This window comes from Grampus griseus (assembly GCF_964374135.1).
Source record: "Grampus griseus genome assembly, chromosome: 7".
In the NCBI taxonomy this organism is placed as follows: domain Eukaryota; kingdom Metazoa; phylum Chordata; class Mammalia; order Artiodactyla; family Delphinidae; genus Grampus; species Grampus griseus.
In genome coordinates this window covers 6,304,812-6,318,912 of record NC_139001.1, presented here as the reverse complement: position 1 = coordinate 6,318,912, position 14,101 = coordinate 6,304,812, and the positions used below count along the sequence as shown (strand labels likewise).

Sequence of the window (14,101 nt, the reverse complement as noted above, 5' to 3'; positions counted from 1 at the left end):
CTAGCTATCTACCTTACGTTTGGTAGTGTATATATGTCCATGCCACTCTCTCACCCTGTCACAGCGTGAAGTAAGTCAGAAAGAGAAAGACAAATACCGTATGCTAACACATATATATGGAATTTAAGAAAAAAAAAATGTCATGAAGAACCTAGGGGTAAGACAGGAATAAAGACACAGACCTACTGGAGAACGGACTTGAGGATATGGGGAGGGGGAAGGGTGAGCTGTGACAGGGCGAGATCTTAGCTTTGATTCCAGCAGGGGTCATGACTTTCCTGGTCGTTCTTAGAGAACTAGAAAAGCTTATGATGACTTTACTTGGTAAAACAGTCTCAATTTAGAAATTAGGACCTGCAGTCCAATAGATTAAGCAGCTCATTCATCGTCATTCAGAGGGGAGACTCCTCTTACCCTGAGGCCGCTCTCAGCCGGTGGAGTTGTCGGGAAGGATGGGCTGCTGGCTTTTCTCTCTTTCTTATTCGCTTCCCTCCCACTCACTCACCAGCTGCTGTTCCTGACCTTCTCCGGGTTGGAGCACAGGGAGAAGGGAGGGGAAAGAGCAGAAATGCTGTTTAGCAACGGTGGCGCTGCCCTGGGCTGGCTCTGTGCTTCCTGGCCTGGTGCGAGCTTAAAACTGACCCTCTGCTGTGTGGGCGCTTGGCGGGTCCTTCAGCCATGCCCTGCCTGCCCCCTCGCACCAACCACAGCTCCCGGGACTTGGCGATGCTCTCTCTGGGGGCCGCTGCCCCACAGGAGCCTCTGGTTTCCAGGGGTGCACTCTGCACAGACTCTCCCTGCTGGGGACTGTGGAGTTTGTTCTCCCTCTCACGTGGTCACCCAGCTCCTCAGCCCCGACAAACTCCGGGCAGACGGATCCCCACCTAGCCCCTCTCCTTGCCCCTGCCGTGGGAGCCGGAATCTCTGACCCCTGACCCTCAGTCACACCTGGGTCCCCATCGTTTTGGCTGCAGGGAGCACACATCTGGCTCTCTTCCCAAGACCCGAGGTGTACTTAACGCCCCTTCCTGGAGCCACTGAGCTGCACAGATCTCCCTCACCCCAAACTTGTTTCAACCGAATTCAGCACAAGGGAGGGAGAGGCCTATTTTCATTCATCTGGATGTCTGGATGCAAAGGAAAAGATGGAAAGGGCACCACTGGCTTGTACACTTTGTCTTCTAGCCTCAGACTTAAGCTGGGGACTCCATCTCCCGGTGGGTGGATAGGCGTGCAGCCATAGGACTGACGTCTGCACAGCGACGGGGCCCAGGCACTTTGGGGTCCACACAGTTCTTTTCATTTCTTTTAAAAATCAGAAGAAAAAGAAAGAACTCTTAGGTGACAGAAAACCTATTGGTATATACTTGTCCTTATACCAACCCAGTCATATATCTTTTTCATATTTTCTTGATCCAGGAAGGGGCCCACAATGGCAAAAGTGCCGAGGGCCTAGGGTGGCTGACTTGTCCCGGTTTGCCCAGAACGTCCCCGTCTTAGCGCTGAGCGTCCTGCATTCTGTATGTCCACTTAGGGTGACCGACTTGTCTCAGTTTGCCGGGGACCATCCCTATTGTAAAACTACAAGTCCTGCATCTCAGGAACCCTGTCAGTTCAGGGGCTGCTGGTCACCCAGCAGTGTCCCCGTGTGCTGACTAGGGAGGCAGAGTTAGTGACGCAGGTTGGACCCAGCGCTGGTACCTGCGGGATTTCCATACCCAGTCCCATTCTTGAGAAAAACAAGTAGATCTGAGTCTCTAAGCAGATCTGTTGTGTCTTATTGTGAAACAACCCTTTGAAATCTGGTTCCCTAAAACTACCACTGTTTATCTGCCCCTGACTCCATGGGTCAGTCCTGGGCTGGTCTCTGCCCCTTGTGGTGTCTGGCTGTTGGCAGGTAGGCTATGGGCTGGCGGGTCCCAGTGTCCATGTGTGCTCACATGTGTGGGGTTGGCTGGGCTGTCATCAGGGAGCCTCAGTCTCCTCCAGCTCAGGCTCCCACAGTTGGAGCCTGGACTCCCACAAAAAGCAGAAGCTGCATAGCCTCTGAGGCCCTGGGCTCAGCAAGTCAGATGACATCACTTCTGCCACGTTCTATTGGTCAAAGCAAGTCACAGGCCCACCCACCTCAAGGGAGAGCAGCCTACACACGGGGTGGGCAGAATCTGTGGCCCTGTTTTGCCGTTTATCACACCAGGCATCCCCTGAACAAGCTGGATGAGCTGCTCTCTGGAGAGTGCCCTCCCCCCACAAGCCCCCGCCCCCGCCCCCACCCTGTCCCACTCCCACGCTGGCCTATCGAGAGAAAGCAAGGTTCTCCCCGCCCTGCCCACCCAGGCGTCACAGCTGAGCTGAGTCCTTGCCACTGGGGGCGGTGTGCATGCGGGCTTCTCTCTCATTAACTCACCTGACATGTTAAACCTAGATCTGACACACTAGAAATGAAAACATGTCTCAGTCCAGAATTATCTTTGATGCCTCAAACAGTTTAGAATAAAAATTTCTCAGCTATAATGGCTATAACTGCATTCACCATAGGGAAATGCTCGATACCTAGGCTGACCCTATGTACGTATACAGCCCTATTTGCTGTGCTTTTCCGGAGCCTCAAAAGCGTAGACAGCTGAGCGTGGACCTTTAAGAAACAGCTTCTTGATCGCTCTCAGTCCTTTGCTGCTTTTTCTTTGCCACTTTCTAAAATGATATAGTTTCATGAGCAATTGGAATATCTGCTGTGTTTTCCTTCCTTGAAACAACCTTTCCTGAGCACTTCCTTTCTGAGCAGGATCTGTGATAGATGCGGATGGCCTAGCAAAGTACCAGCTTGGTTCCAGAAAATGACCTCCAGCAACGGGGATAGAAGTGGGTGCCTCAGTGTTTATGAACTATCCAGTTAGTCTGATCACTTAGATTCTAGACAACCACCAAGAACCAATGAAAACATTCTCATGAAATGTCTAAATAGAGTGATAAAAAAGGAAAATCACTGAGTTCTTATAAATTCCAAAAACAAGAGCCTACCAACCTCATTTCCTGCCACGTTGTCTTTGGAAGATTTTTGTAAAACCCACCCCACATTTTCTGCAGATCTGGGTTTAAAAACGGAGGGAGTGTAGGGATGGATGGATACGGTGCATGGGAAAGACAAGCAAAGCGTGAAGAGGGGCCTTCCCTACCTGTGCACATGAACGAGAAATAACTGTAAAAGTATTACAGGAGGCGTTCATTTCTTTACACACATCTACTCTCAGTTCTGTGAAAGGGGCCTGGGGATCATTAATTCAACAAATATGCATCAGGAGCCCACCATGCGGCAGCCAGGCACTGTGGAAATGGTGCTAGCGGCTAACCTTGCCCTCAAACAGGGCTCATAATCTCAGGAGAAGAAAGAAAACGAGAAAGCCTTAATAGAGAAGTGTAGGAAGCATGAATTTAGAGAATGTGCAGGGTGCCATGATAGCCACATTGTGGACATTTACACCCCAGACTAGAGTGAGTCAGGGGAGACTTCCTGGAGGAAGGGGATATTGAAACTGAGACCTAAGAGGATGAGTTGGAATTAACCAGGCAAAGGCATAGATGCTGGGAGGGGCCCAGAGAGTGAGGAGCAGTCAGAGAGAAAAGTTACAGAGGTCAGAGGACAGGTGGGAGGGGTCCAGGGGGCCAAGGGTTACAGGGAGACTAATGAAAGACCCTGGTCCGTGTCCCACAGCCAGATTCTAGCCCCACACAGTCTCCTGCCTCCCGTCCTCTGCCTGCTGTGTCACAGTGTACATCCTGAGTCCCAGGGGAAGGAAAAAATGCAGACAGAAGACACGATAGTGCAAGAAATAGTCACATAAATTGTGAAACACCCTCTTGCTGATTGAACTTATTTCCCTCAAGATGGAAGTGAACAAAGAAACTCCCAGGGCCAAGCAGCAGACACCCTCAGCTCACTATGTAAAATGATGCTTCTCAGATCCTGACGTTCGTTCTCCTGACTCGGGGAAGAGCAGTCAGTTTAGGGTTTGGAGAGTGGGGCAGGATCTTGAGATGTGTCCCCTGAATGGATCACTATGGGTAAGAAGAAAAGTCTCCGTTAAATAGCAAAAAACTGGGTGTTGGGGGCAATTTGGGGAAGGGAGAATCTAAGGAAGAATCCAGTACAAACAATGAAAGGAACACCGTTGGGCTGGTCTTGTCTCCAGTTTACTGAATTTTGTCCGGATGCGTTAGAGCTTGTCTGCTTTGTCTGTGTCTTATTCCTACTGTTTACTGTGCTGTGTCTCCCTGGGGCTGCTGGCTGTGTGTTTATGTGTTGCCCTCTGGTCTTTTCTTTATTGCACCTGGTAAAATGGTCAATGACTACCATCATGGGATTCACGTTCTGTATTGGGCCAATCATTCCTGTCCCTTTAGTGTATCCCCGATATTTTGATGATTCAGAAAGTAAAAAATACGAACTTTACTAACCTAGACATGATAATTGATGGAACTTGCCAAGAACCATCATTTTTTGTGGGATTCCTTAACTACACAGAAAAATGGAGGAGAGATACTCAGGAACGTGACCTTAAATATTAGTCATAACTTACTTCTGTGTTATCCCTGGAGCCATGATCTCCTAAAGTCTGGCTTTCAGAATGTAAATGTACCAACGACCCCCATCTCGTGTCACAGTTTAAAGAATCCTCATCGTCAACTCTTTTAACAGCATTATTTCAAGACGTTAAATGGCAGTTTGGGGAATGTCATTAGCTATCACACGTATGTAAATGCCTTTCCTAATGAAGAAAGGTGTTTTGACAATTTGGATAAGTTGCTGTCTTTCCCCTCATCATTTTGCCATGGAGGACAAAGTGAGTCATTTCTAACGAAAAGAATGAAAAGTCTTTATATCTGGGATGGGAACTGAAAGTTGAGACCTGGAATTGGTACTCAAAGACCACACCCAAAGATCAGAGGTGCGTAATGAAGTGTCTCAGACTATCTTTGAGTCCGTTTTGAAGCCGTGTCATGGATGAGTGTCTGCAGAACCTAAGGGAGAGCTCAGGGGACCAATCCATGCCACAGATTTGGAGACAAATGCAAAGTAAATTTAGGAAATGTATTGCTGACTAGAGACTCCAGCAAAAAGTTTCATACTTCTTCCTGAATCGTTCCAGAGAACAAAAACAAACGATGGATAAAAGTTGTGGGGAGGAAGATTTGACGCGATATAAAGGCAAAGCAATGTCTAACAATTAGTCCTATCTGGAAATGACGTGATACCCTGTGAGGTAGTGAATTCCCTATCACTAGTGGGATTCCAGTTGGGGGTGGGTAGGTAGAGGGGCCGTATGGGATGAAGGTCCACTCTCCAAAGTTACATTGTGTTCAGCCCAGGATCAATGGAACCAGGAAACTCGGTGTTATAGGTAAGGACGAATCAGTCCTCCAGATTCAGGATGGGTTGAGAAGGCAGAACGAAATGCATTACATTCCCCCCAAACTTATTTAACGGTTAAGTACAAGAAAGAACATAAAAATGAAAACAAATCCCCCAACCTGGCCAGCAAGTGGACAAGAGCTTCAACTAGAGAAAGCAAACAGGTCAGAAATGAGCTGTGTTAATCTGCACCTGTGTCCCTGATAGGCCCCTGGAAAAGTGATGCTCTCACAACAATCGGGGAAACAGACAGTGAGCCATGGATGTTCTCTTCTAACAGTTCTTAGTCTCAGGAAGGAATAAAGAAATAGGGAGAACGGGAGACCACAGGACAGGATCCTTTAGACTTCTGGGGGGACCTGGTCACCGCCTGCTCATTTGTTTCTCCTTAGGGATGCCTAGTTCCGGAACCACAGCATCCTGTGGTTGTCGAGTCTCCTCATGGTAATTCATTTCCTACCTTTACTTTGCATTTGCCTCCAATGATAGGACAATCATGGGGTTTAAGCTTAAAATTGCTCTTCTTTAGAGGAAAATGCAAGATTTTTCAAATAACTTTCAGAAAAGGTAGAATCCAAACTTCCATTTTTGGTACTTTCTTGGTGACATCTTCAAGTAATGGTAAAAAATATGCTACCCAGTCATTGCATTTTTATAAAATTTGCTGTTTTTCATGATTGAAGAAGTAATCCAATGTATAAAATCCAATCCAATGTAATAAAATGTTCAAAAAACACAGAAAAGCACAGTTAAGAAAGAGCAAAGAGCAGATGTAACCCACCATCCAGAGATAGATATTGATAACGTATCGGTATTCATTCTATTATTCTTGTGTGGGTGTATGATAATTAGATTGCTCGGTGCGTACACATTCAAAATCTAATTTGTTCATTTGACTAATAATCTCCCAGAGAACCTCTCCCATAGCCATAAATATACGTCTTTATAACAATTTTTAACTGTGGAATGTTCCAGCCTGTGGGTATACCGTACCCAATTTAACCAACCCCTTGTTAAACACGTGGATTGTTTCTCCTCTTTTGTTACTATATAACACTATGAGAAACAGTTTTATGTATTCATTTTTGAGCATATCAGTGATATTTTCCTTTGAGTTCTTTCTAGAAGAGAAATTTCTAGATACAGTGTATGTACTTTTGATATGTCTGCCCCCCTTCCCATCCCTCATTCCCTGAGGCTGTAACAATTTACAGATTTTCCCATTATGTGGGAAACCTGTTTGTTTACATCTTCTCCAACAGAGAGTACAGTCATTATTTTAGCCTCTGCTAATTTTCCAGTTTGGTTGTGACAGTGCTACGTCATCGTTTCAATCAGCATTTCCTTGACTGTGAGAGAGGCTGGACATTGGGTCATTGGTCCTTCTTCCTCTTTAGCCACCTGAATTCAGGAGCGCCTATCCTTTCCACTGATTATTAAGTACTCCTATCGGGCTTCTACACACATTTAGTTTGAGGAAAAGACACTGGAGATGACTTTGCTAGGAAAAATCCACTTGAAAGAAATTCCGTTAGGAATTATTTTCTAAAGTGAATAACCACCGTTTAAAAATAAATCTTTATTTGCTATATAGGAGTTGCTTCCATCCTGCCACTTCTGTATGTCTTTGACTCCCAATTAATTCTTTTTATATCTAGGAAGATCTGAAAACAGTTCCTAAACTCTAGCACGTAGATGAACACATTGAAAAGTAAACACGAGATACATTTATTCCAAGTGGACACTTGCATGAACGTACGTGCTTTTCTTTCCCCGTGAATTCATGTGGAGGACTGCTGTCCATTGCACTAGTACCTGAAACACAGGTGACAGGTTGATTTGTTCCTTTGTCTGCTTGCCATCTGAAAGGTTAAGACACTGTAAAAAAAAAAAAAAAATTGAACTAAAAATCTTGCTGGAACATTCCCCAGGCTAATTTTGCAGCACACCTGGCTTAGGTGAGAGGAAAAAACTAAACATCAGAATTAGCCTTGAGGTCTACACCCAGACTGCCTATTTCAAGAGGGTAGGAATGAGGTCCAGGGATGATTTTCCTCTCCTCCAAACTTTCTACCCCCGTGTTAGGTTGAGAATAGACAATCCATCAGTAATTATCCACCTGAATGATCAGAGTAGTATTTTTTTTTTTTGCGGTACGCGGGCCTCTCGCTGCTGTGGCCTCTCCCGTTGCAGAGTACAGGCTCCGGACGCGCAGGCTCAGCGGCCATGGCTCACGGGCCCAGCTGCTCCGCGGCGTGTGGGATCTTCCCGGACCGGGGCACGAACCCGTGTCCCCTGCATCGGCAGGCGGACTCTAAACCACTGCGCCACCAGGGAAGCCCCCAGAGTAGTATTTTGATGTCATCAAAAAGGAACAGGAACACATAAGAAATGTGAGAACCAAATTCACTAGGGAAATGATTTTGTTGAGTCAAAGACACACAGACCGGCTGTGGATGGATCTCTGGTTGCAATGAAGATTGCGTTCCTATTTCATGCAAGCTCCCATTCTTCACTGTTGCCAAGACCTTCATTGATATTCCGTGGGTCTGCTGCTCTCACCAGTAAGTAGCATTAGTCATATCAGCCTGTGCAGGACAAATCTAATTCTCTTGGTGCCAGAGCATGGCAAAATGCCTAGCAGGTATCGATTTAGGCGGGAAAGGGGGCAAAGGAAGCAACTTGAATGTTTTTCTTTGTCTCATTATTCAAGGTTTCAAGAATGAAGACAACATGACTCTGGCATGGGAGGGTGTCATGAAAGAAAATTACCTTGTCAAGATCAACACGAAAGCCCACGACACATCAGAGGAGTATGTCAGTCAGTTATTCCTGCTCTGCGAGCCTCCCCTCGTGTACAGAAGCTGGCAGAACACAGGCAGCTTCTCTGAGCAAACTGTAAAGGGAATTTGCGGCAGAGAGGAATGGCACCAAAAGGATATGGCCCAGGCAACTGAAGGTGACACACGTAAAAGGGTGTGTCAGCCTTTCAGGAAGGGCAAAAACCACCCACCTGCCATCGGATTGTCCTTCTGATTGAAGGGCAGGGCTGTGGGACCAGGTGACAAGAGTGTGGGTCCCTATGCCACTGCTGCAGAGGTGGATTCTAGGAAGACCCAAGGATTGTGGGGAACAGAAGTTACCTTGCAGGGTCTGCACGTGTATCCCTATGAGGAAGAAGCAAGCGATTAGAAGATGGCCAAACCCTTTGGTTGATCTCTTACAGACAGTTGTCCCTGAGAAGTTCTGAACGCCCTTTATGAGTCGCATGGCGTTGTTGTAAACATCCCATAGAACTAGCTAAGTCACTGTCTCCCTAGATGGTCCATGAGGAATGTGGGATGCCGGGCATCCTGGAGCGTGCCCTTCGTGTTTAAAGTGGGGTAACAGGGTTAATGGTCAGAAGTCACTCTTACAGAGAGCTCCAAACACACCTCAGAATTCAGTCTAACAAAGAAAGCGTAAACATAAGAACAACTAATCCCTTTGTTAGGTTCAACACAGCTATTGGGAGCAGGGGATGTGAGGCATGCTTTTTCTCTTTGAGTAACAAAGCAGATGCCCTCCATTCTCCTCCATCCCTAGACGTGGAGAGCTTAGTTTTGAAAGGAAGGAATGGACCTTACAGGTCATCTTCCACCGCCCCATCAACGAAGGTAGCATCTATTTGCTGTCCTTCCATCTGGGGTGAGAGTGGAATTCTGCTTCGCTTGGGTATTAGGAAGAAAGTAAAAGCGGTAAAAGCAGGTGACGTTGATTTAGTTGAAGATGAAAATGAACTGTATTTTATGCTTTAAAAGACTGCGAAATGGAGCCTAATAACCCGTTTTGTTTCTCTCTCTCTCTCTCTCTGTTCTCGCTCTCTCTTTTTTTTAACTTCCTTGAAGAATGAGACATCGTTTTAGACAGCTGGATACAAAGGTATAGTTCTGTTTATAGTTTGGGAATTATTTTTTTAAATCTCCATTATCTTTGAGCTTTCAGCTAGAGGCCAGTGACAAAAATAGATGAAGTTAATTGTTTTAAAAAAATAGATGTGACCCTGTTCTATACTCAGCTTTCTTTATTCACTGCACAAAGTCGGGCTGCTGGAATGGAATTGCTTCTCCGATACTCCCAGCCCACACGGGAATAGTCCTGCAGTCCCATTTCCACGACTGTCTCTGTCTACCCCAGGACCCCTTCTTTTTCTGTCAGGTGTAAGATGCTTGCAGGGAGTACCAGAAAGGCTCAGAAAAGCAGGTTGGGAGCTTAGAGACCCTATGCCAGTCTTTGCTGCCACTCTAATTTGTCATCCACTTCATTTGAATTGCGACTGCGAGAATACACACGTGAATTAGACGTAGAGGGAGTATGCCCACCTCCACCCTGAGCTGGGTAGCTGGAAATTAGGATTTGGTTCAGCAGAAATGACAATCGATTCATAAATGTCGGCTCCCTGTTAGGGTCTGAGGAGGAGGTGATATCCATGGCATTTTGGGGATGGCGTCCTGGGTGACAGAGTCACATACCCTCCCCAGGGCTGTGCAGTTCCACGGCTTGAAGATACGCCATCAGGGGTGGCAGGGTCTCCAGCACCCGATTCCTTGCCTATAGTAGGGCCTCAAGGAACATTGAATGAATGAACAAAAGGTGCTCTTCTCAGAGCTCTAAGATGATCATGTATTCGGTTCACAATTTCTCGTGTATGTATTTACGTGTTGGTTACCAGCAGCATTTAAAAGATCTGAGGCCGTGTTGCCATGGGCCTCCCTTCCTGAACTCTGGCCTCGTGCAGGGCGGTGGACTGCAGCCTGGTACCTTCCTACTTACCCCCACCCCGCCCCTGCCTTCCCTCTTCTCTTCCCTCCTCCCCTTGCCTCCCCTGGAGCTACTTGCTCCGTATGTAGGACTCAACCACTCAGGGTGACGGCACGTTCTGTGCTGACAGTCGAATGTTTCCATCACAGTTTGCTTTAGTTCCCTATTGCTGTGCAACAAACAACCCCACATTTTTTTATTTTTTAAATTTTATTATTATTATTTTTTTTGCGGTACGCGGGCTTCTCACTGTTGTGGCCTCTCCCGTTGCGGAGCACAGGCTCCGGACGCGCAGGCTCAGCGGCCACGGCTCACGGGCCCAGCCGCTCCGCGGCATGTGGGATCTTCCCGGACCGGGGCACGAACCCGTGTCCCCCGCATTGGCAGGTGCACTCTCAACCACTGCGCCACCAGGGAAGCCCCTACAACCCCACGTTTTAGTGGCTTCAAACAACCATTTTATTTCACTCTTGCTTTTCTGGGTCAGGGGTTTCGGAAGGGCTCAGCCGGGCAGTTCTTCTGCTTCAGGTGGTCTCAGCTGGGTTTACGGGGCTGGATTCAGCTGGCGGTGAGGCCAGGATCTGGCACCTCAGTGGTCCTCCTCATGGCCTCTCTCTTCCACGTGATCTCTGATCCATGAGGCTTGGGGGTCTCGGGGCAGTTCCCCTTTTTCCATAGGGACTGGCTTCCAAGCGTGAAGAAGCAGAAGCCACCAGTGCTTCTAAAGGCGAGACCTGGACCTGGCATGACAGCACGTCCACCAGCATCTATTGATTAAAGCAGCCCCAGGCTGGCTGGGATCCAGGTGGGGGAGCAGTAGACTCTCCCTGTTCACGTTCCACCTCTTGATGTGGGAGTGACACGTGGACAGGGAGAAACGTGGCAGCCATCTTTGTAGACACGCCATCACGCGGGAGTATATCTCGTTACGGCTGCTCTCCTGATGTACTGGTACTGATTTTTAATTGAGGGGCGGGGAAGACTCCTGTGTTCTTAGAGTTGAGTATCTGGACAGAAACAATCATGCCAGGATGTATATCATGATTATAATCAGTGAAGAGGGGAAAGAAAAATGCTGGATATTTTTAAAAATTTAAAAAATGTTAGAATGCATGAAAGGAAGCATAGGGGATAGTATTCTAACACTGAGTATGTATATTAGATGACTATAATATGTAATATAGAATAAATATAAAGCCTTATAGGATTATTCACTTTCTCTACATCGTATATTTATATTTAAATATATTGTCTGCTGCATCGGTACCTAAGCTACACAGCTCGTAATACTTATTGAGCACCTGCCATATGCCATGCATTGGGCTAAGTGCTGTCAAAGCAGACATGGGCCCCACATTTCATGAATGGACCCCTTGTTAAGTGGTTTGGGGGTAGGAGCATTTTCCAGCTGAATTATGTAGGAGTCAATAGCGGTAACCCTTTTCTTAGCCATATCAGGCATATGTCCCAGACTGCCTGTGTCTGCATTACCGGGGAGCAAGGTCGGCAGCTGGGAAGGCCCTAAGTCCAGAGATGCATGGAATGTTCTGGGCAGCTGGAGAGAGGTGGCGTGGACCAGGGGAACACCGAGTAGGAAGGAAGGAGGAGGCTGGGTCGTCCTTGGCAGGAACTTGCTGGCCTCTTTAGGGCTGGATTTTATTCCCATGCAGGGCAAGCCTCTGGGGACACACCTGGGAACATTCCTTTCAAAGATCCCTCTGAGCGGTCAGAGTGGCCACATAAGAGGGGCTTAACAGTTTGGTTTGGGGAATAGAGGTGCCAGGGACTTGTCTAAGTGTGTGTGTAGAGAAAACAGTCTATTTTTGTTTGTTGTGTTGAGTTGTTTTACTTGTGGGTTCACTAAGGTGGCTTTGGAGGGAGCCGATGGAAAGTACACTTGGGGCTGGGCTCAAGCTTCTGCAAGACTTACCACTGCCCCTGCTCTGGGGCACGCAGGACATAGGCAGGATGGCAGCAAGGGGATGGGGCAGAGCGGGGCCTGGGTCGGAGGTCAGCCAGAGATCCAGGAACTGGGGCAGCTGAACTGACTCCCAGGGGCCAGGGGGGCCTCCCAGCCAGTGCGTGTCTGGGTGCGGCGGGGCGACCCTCTGGTGGGGACAGTGGACCTGAGCATGACGGTTGTGGGCGTGGTGCCAAGGGTGTCACAGATGACTGGAGTCCCAGTTGGTGGCTGTCCACACACACGTGTGAGCCAGGGCTCTGTGGGGTCCTCAGAGGAGTGCCTGTGGGTCCAGCCCCCTCTGCATCTCCCTGTCTGTGGAGCTCCACCCCTTTGTTGGTTCCTGCAAGAAGTCCACCTACACCATGCCTTTTGCAGGTTTTAGTTGAATTTGGGCAGATCCCAGGGAAACCTCAAACCACACAACACTGAGACATGGGCCACCACCCACAGGATTTCACTGCCTCTCTCCCTGCTTCTCTCCTGCTCCCCTGCCCTCTCTCCCCTTTTTATCCCCTCCCCCTTCCTCTACCCCTTCTCTTCTGAACAACAAAAAGTCTCTCCTTTCTATCCAAGGAGAATTTTAGGGTTGGCCACTTGTTTCTGGAGCAAGCTCTTGGTGTCTTAAATCCTACTAAACGTCACACTAAAGTCCTTTTACTGTCAACCAATACAGAAATCTCTCCAAAGCCCCTCCAGTGAAAAAAAATTTCTCCATCTCATTCTTACACCAGAAAACAAAGTTATTCACATTGACCTTAAGTCTGTAAGTAGGAATCTTACTATGCCTTCTTTATTTTAGGCAGCCGTTAGCCCTTATGGTTTCTTTTTGTCCTTTTAAAAGAAAGAGTTAAATGAAGAGGTTAATACTGGAAATAAGCCTAAGTTAAACAGAAAGTTTTCCTTGAGTGAGTGATATAGCAAGTTGGAAACCAATCATACAGAGATTGTGTTATGTCTACAGCTTTTATTAAGTGTAAAAGTATAGCTTGTAATTTAAAGTGACCTTCATGCATCTTGTGTAAAAACGTGTGAAATATGCATGTATTGAAAATAATTTTATCATGCTTTTTACTTAAATTGTTTTGCTTCTTATACTGTTTGTGTGTGTGTGTGTGTGTGTGAGGGGAGACACTTTACTTGCAAAAACTTGATTAGTATTGTATCACATTATTTTCATTATATTATACTTTTATCAAAGCAAAACTTTATTGGTACCTTATAACTTTATTAGTTACATATAACATTTTTATTTCTATATATTACTTCTCTGCGTTGTAATCTATCCTTTCTATGTAGGAATCACTAGTGATTTTTATTTGAGTAAAGCTAATCCTAATTGGTGCTAATGATTATTTGCTTGTGATATGATTTCAGAAAGTTAGTAATGGACAGAGTCTGAAATATCACCTGGAGCCTGCCATACTCCAGGCATGAACCGTAATTCCTATTTTATATATAGCACATCTATTTCATAGAAAAGCCATAGAGTCATCATTTAAAATTTAAAGTTGGAAAATTGATCTTAAGACCAGTTTTATTTTTTCCCCTTTCAAGCTTAATGATCTCAAGGGTCTTCTAAAAGAGATTGCTAATAAAATCAAATAAAATTGCATGGACTCTAATGGAGAAAAATCTAATTCTAGCAAGGTAAGTAATTTTAATGGCTTTTTTTTTTTTGCTCTGAAAATTTACGTATTTTAAGACTAATTCAAAAATCATGATCTTTTCTCACTTTCACATATGATCAGATTTGAAAATAAGGCATGGTGTAAAAAATTCGAACAGTATAGGTATATAGAAAAGAACAGGTAGAAGCCGCCCTCACATTACTTTCCCTGTCTGCTCCCCGGCCTGAGGTTAACACTGCTGGCAGTAGGTTACAGTATCCTTTTGGATCTTTAAAAAAAAACAAAACAGAAAACAAACTT

The 14,101-nt window shown here is 46.3% G+C and overlaps 1 protein-coding gene across 1 annotated transcript in view; it reads left to right on the top strand.

The window, feature by feature from the left end:
• Window positions 1–13,778, top strand: part of TRPM8 (transient receptor potential cation channel subfamily M member 8) — a gene marked incomplete at its 3' end in the record, with an annotated part of 102,295 nt that extends 88,517 nt beyond the window's left edge. Inside the window, exons 23-25 of the mRNA XM_082658517.1 lie at window positions 8,124–8,223; window positions 9,298–9,331; window positions 13,728–13,778. Coding sequence (XP_082514643.1) covers window positions 8,124–8,223; window positions 9,298–9,331; window positions 13,728–13,778 — 185 coding nt within the window. The remainder of the gene's footprint in view (window positions 1–8,123; window positions 8,224–9,297; window positions 9,332–13,727) is intronic.
• Window positions 13,779–14,101: the final 323 nt, after the last annotated feature.